Genomic DNA, 4,104 nt, shown 5'->3' on the forward strand with positions numbered 1-4,104 from the left:
GTTCAGAATATCACTCGCTACATAACACAAGAGTAAGAAGTTTACAGACTGATAGAGATAGGCACATGGAAAGTCGGAAAGGAAGCCAAAAAAATGAAATAGCAAAAATGTGAATGATGCACAGCTACTGCCAAATAAATTTAAAGATCCCACATTTTTCAAATTATAAAGCCCACAGAAGTCATGCCAAGTCAATGAGGCTGACTAAACAAGCTTTCATGCCTCAAAATCCTTTACTCAGTGGATGAACCTGGGCATTCCTCCTCTTCCTCCTCCTCTTCTTCCTTGTGTTTGGGCCAGGCGGTTCCCCTGGGTGACCTGGCTGAGTGTGTGCTGGCTGGGCCTGAGCCAGGGTCCTGGTAGGGGGGCTTTGCTTCTCCAGTGGCCGTGGTTGTTGGACAGGGCCAGGGAGAGTCCCGACACACTCGCCGCAGACGTGCTGGTGGCCGACACGCTGGACCCGGACTCCGACTTGGTGTACTCTGACCCTGGCGAGCGCAGGAAGGAGAAGGGGTGTGCTGTGGGATGGGGTGGGGGTGGGGTGAGGCCCTCGACGGAGAGGGGGGGGAGCACGGGCACGTAGAGCTGCGGTTTGGACCCCACCGGGAGGACGGGGAGACCTGAGAGAGGAGGCAGGGTCCTGCTCTGGGGCCTGCTCTCGTGCCTCTCTTCTTCCTCTCTCTCCTCTACGCCAGGACTCTGTTCCCTCTCTCCGTCTCCCTCCATCTGGAGGTCACGCATCCTCTCCCTCTGCACCTCGGAGGCCCACGCTCGCACCCTCTCTTCCTGTTGCTCCAGGTTCTCCTGTCCTCCCTCTCCCTCTCTCTCCCACTCAGGTTCATCCTCGTCCTCCGCTCCCTCTCTCCTGCTGCCCTGCTCCCTCTCCCACTCTTCCTCCCTCACCTCTTCCTCTTCCTCGCTGTTCCACTCCTCTACCTGCTGCTGCCGAGGCCTGGGCAGTCTGTGTTTGGGGATCGGCATAAAAACTTCATCATCATCTTCCTCATCTTCCTTCTCCTCACCTTCCTCTCTGTGATCCTCCTCTTCCTCTTCACTCTGACTCTCCAGCCATCTCACCCTTTCTCTGCTTCCACTCTTCCTCAGTCCAACACTCGTCCTCTCCTTCTCCCTCTCCCTCCCTCCCTCCCTCCCTCGCTCTCTGTGTGACCTCACGGTGACCTCATCATCGCTGTGGTTCTCCCGGGTGTTTCTGGGTAAGCTCCTCCCCCTCTTCCGCTCCGCCCCAGCTGACAGTGATCTTGACCTTTGACCTTGCTGGTGACTGCTTGGCCGACCCGCCTCCTCCTCTTCTTCCCCCCGGTTCACTTCGGCAGAGTCAGGGCTGCTCGTTCTCCTCCTCCTTCTACTCCTCCTCTTCTCTTCTCCTCTTCCTCCTCCTCCTCCACCTCCTTTTTGTCTTTTCTCCGACCTACTCCGTCTCCCTGAAGAACTTGGACTCCTGACCTGTTGACCTTGTGACCTCCCCCTCTCCCCTGTCCTTGACCTTCGACCCCTCCTGTCTACTGCAACCAGATGCGACTTAGGGGGGTGGAGAGAGGAAGAGGGGAAGGCTGCTGAGCGATTACGGCCTGTAGAGACACAAACAGAGAACGAGGGAGACAGAAAGAGGGAAAGAGAGTGATAGAAAGAGAGGGAGAAACAGAATGAGAGGTAGAGAAACAGAAAGAGAGGGAGACACAGAATGAGAGGTAGAGAGATAGAAAGAGAGGGAGACACACAGAATGAGAGGTAGAGAGATAGAAAGAGAGGGAGAAACACAGAATGGGAGGTAGAGAGACAGTAAGAAAGGGAGACAGAATGAGAGGTAGAGAGACAGTAAGAGAGGGAGAAACACAGATGGAGAGGTAGATAGAAAGAGATATATAGTGCAAGGAAAGAGAGATGAAATAAGAAAGAAAGGAAGAGAGAAGGGAAAGAGAAATAGAGAGGAAGACATAACTTCCTTGTTTTAGAAATTTCAGCAAACAAGCAAAGCAGCTCAATAAGCATATTAATAGTTTAGGATAGTGAGATTTGACTATCAAATATATAAATAAAAAATATATTATCATGATGTCTGTACCAGCTGTCTGATCCTTTCAGAAATAAAATGCACACTTTATGGTGTGCTCCATTAAATACATTATTACGTCATATACGTACGTGTCATATAAGTCATAACCATAATGTCTGACATTCATTCACATCAAATTCTATTCATACCCACCTTACATGAGGTAATTTCCTGTCATTCATTTTGAATATAACGCAGTGGAGGTTCTGAATAGTTGTGATGCGCTACATGTCTGAATCTTTTCAACACGGCTATGAAAGGCGCTGTTAAAAGTTTACTTTTCTCAAAATGGCATAGGTGACTCAACTGTTATTCAAAACCTTCAGCTCATTCATTTTTTGTGCGTCATGTCTTCAGCCTATTTTTCACTGTAACCTTTATTTAAGCAGTTTCCTCCCTCAGGAGTGAGTCTCGGCAAATTTGCTATAATAATTTTAGCAACTGCAGGCACACAGTGATTTTAATAACTTAAAGACACAGTTATTTAAATAGTTTGAAGACACAGTGATTTAAATAGTTTGAAGACACACTGATTTAAATAGTTTGAAGACACAGTGATTTTAATAGTTCCAATAGACACTGATTGAAATAGTTTGCCTCCTGACGTCTAGTAAAAGGGCGTGTGTATCTTGTGTGAGCACTCTGTACATAAGTCATATTTGATTTAATTATAGAGCATCCACTGTATGTCTTAATCCCCAAGACCCCCAACTGTACAACACCACACAATCACAGTGACACAGGACAGTGATTCTGAATGACTGACACAGACAGACTGACACAGACAGACTGGGGAGGTGTGGTGGTGGTGGTGGGGGGGGGGGGGGCACTTTCTACAACAATCACCACAGTTAAGACAATTAAGACAGAGACTAGGAACAGGCGGAGATAGAGGGAGAGAGAGAGAGGTATAGAGGAAAAGAGACAAAGAGTGAGATAGAGACAGAGAGAGGCAGAGATAGAGAGAGCAAGAAGGAGAGAGAGAGAGATAGATGTAGAGAGACAAAAAAATGGAGAACTAACAGGAACGACTACCAACCGCGTATTCTCGGTCCGACCGATGACATAGAAGCAAGGCTCGCCAAGCTTAGAGTTGGTCATACAGAGAGACAAGCTGGACAGCTCCACTGAGAGAGAGGGGAAGAAAGAGAAGAGAAAAACAAGAAGGAAAGAGAGGGATAGGGAAACCAGAGGGAGGCCAAAAGAGAAAGGAGGAGAGAAAAAAGACCCGACATACAGTAGAGGAGGAGCAGGGGAGGAAAAGAAAGGAGAAGTATAAGAACACCCAAAGAGAAACCAATAGACTGATATTCCAGTGGTAAATACATAAAGCAGGAACTGATTTATTCACCCAATAAGTACAAAATCAATCAGCAGAAAAGGTCAGCAGAGAGCAGCATGAACAGAGCCCCGAGTGGGTTAGGTGGAAGAGCTAACGTGCTAATGCTAATACAAGGGCCACATTGGGTTAGGTGGAAGAGCTAATGTGCTAATGCTAATACAAGGCCCAGAGTGGGTTTGGTGGAAGAGCTAAAGTGCTAATGCTAATACACGGGCCAGAGTGTGTTAGGTGGAAGAGCTAACGTGCTAATGCCAATACAAGAGCCAGAGTGGGTTAGGTGGAAGAGCTAAAGTACTAATGCTAATACAAGGGCGAGAGTGTGTTAGGTGGAAGAGCTAACGTGCTAATGCTAATACAAGGGCCAGAGTGGGTTAGGTGGAAGAGCTAACGTGCTAATGCTAATACAAGGGCAAGAGTGGGTTAGGTGGAAGAGCTAACATGCTAATGCTAATAAAAGGGCCAGAGTGGGTAAGGTTGAAGAGCTAACGTGCTAATGCGAATTCAAGGGCCAGGTTGAGCAGGAGTAGCCGAGGGGCTTTCCCTTATCGGCCATGGTCAGCTAAGGTTATCAATAAACCCTCCAGCCTATCCTTTTCTGAATATTATTAGTCTTCCTTCATTACTACGCTAAGACAGAGATTTAACCCTCTCAACCCCTATTCTCTCACTACAGTCCTCCATCCCTTTC

General features: G+C 47.9%; 1 protein-coding gene across 1 annotated transcript in view; it reads right to left on the bottom strand.

The window, feature by feature from the left end:
- Positions 1-237: 237 nt before the first annotated feature.
- The window catches only part of magixb (MAGI family member, X-linked b), a gene marked incomplete at both ends in the record, with an annotated part of 98,180 nt that continues 94,313 nt past the window's right edge, over positions 238-4,104 (bottom strand). Inside the window, 3 exons of the mRNA XM_080858522.1 lie at positions 238-585; positions 904-961; positions 3,114-3,201. Coding sequence (XP_080714648.1) covers positions 238-585; positions 904-961; positions 3,114-3,201 — 494 coding nt within the window. The remainder of the gene's footprint in view (positions 586-903; positions 962-3,113; positions 3,202-4,104) is intronic.

Source organism: Sprattus sprattus, assembly GCF_963457725.1.
Source record: "Sprattus sprattus genome assembly, chromosome: 2".
Taxonomy (NCBI): domain Eukaryota; kingdom Metazoa; phylum Chordata; class Actinopteri; order Clupeiformes; family Clupeidae; genus Sprattus; species Sprattus sprattus.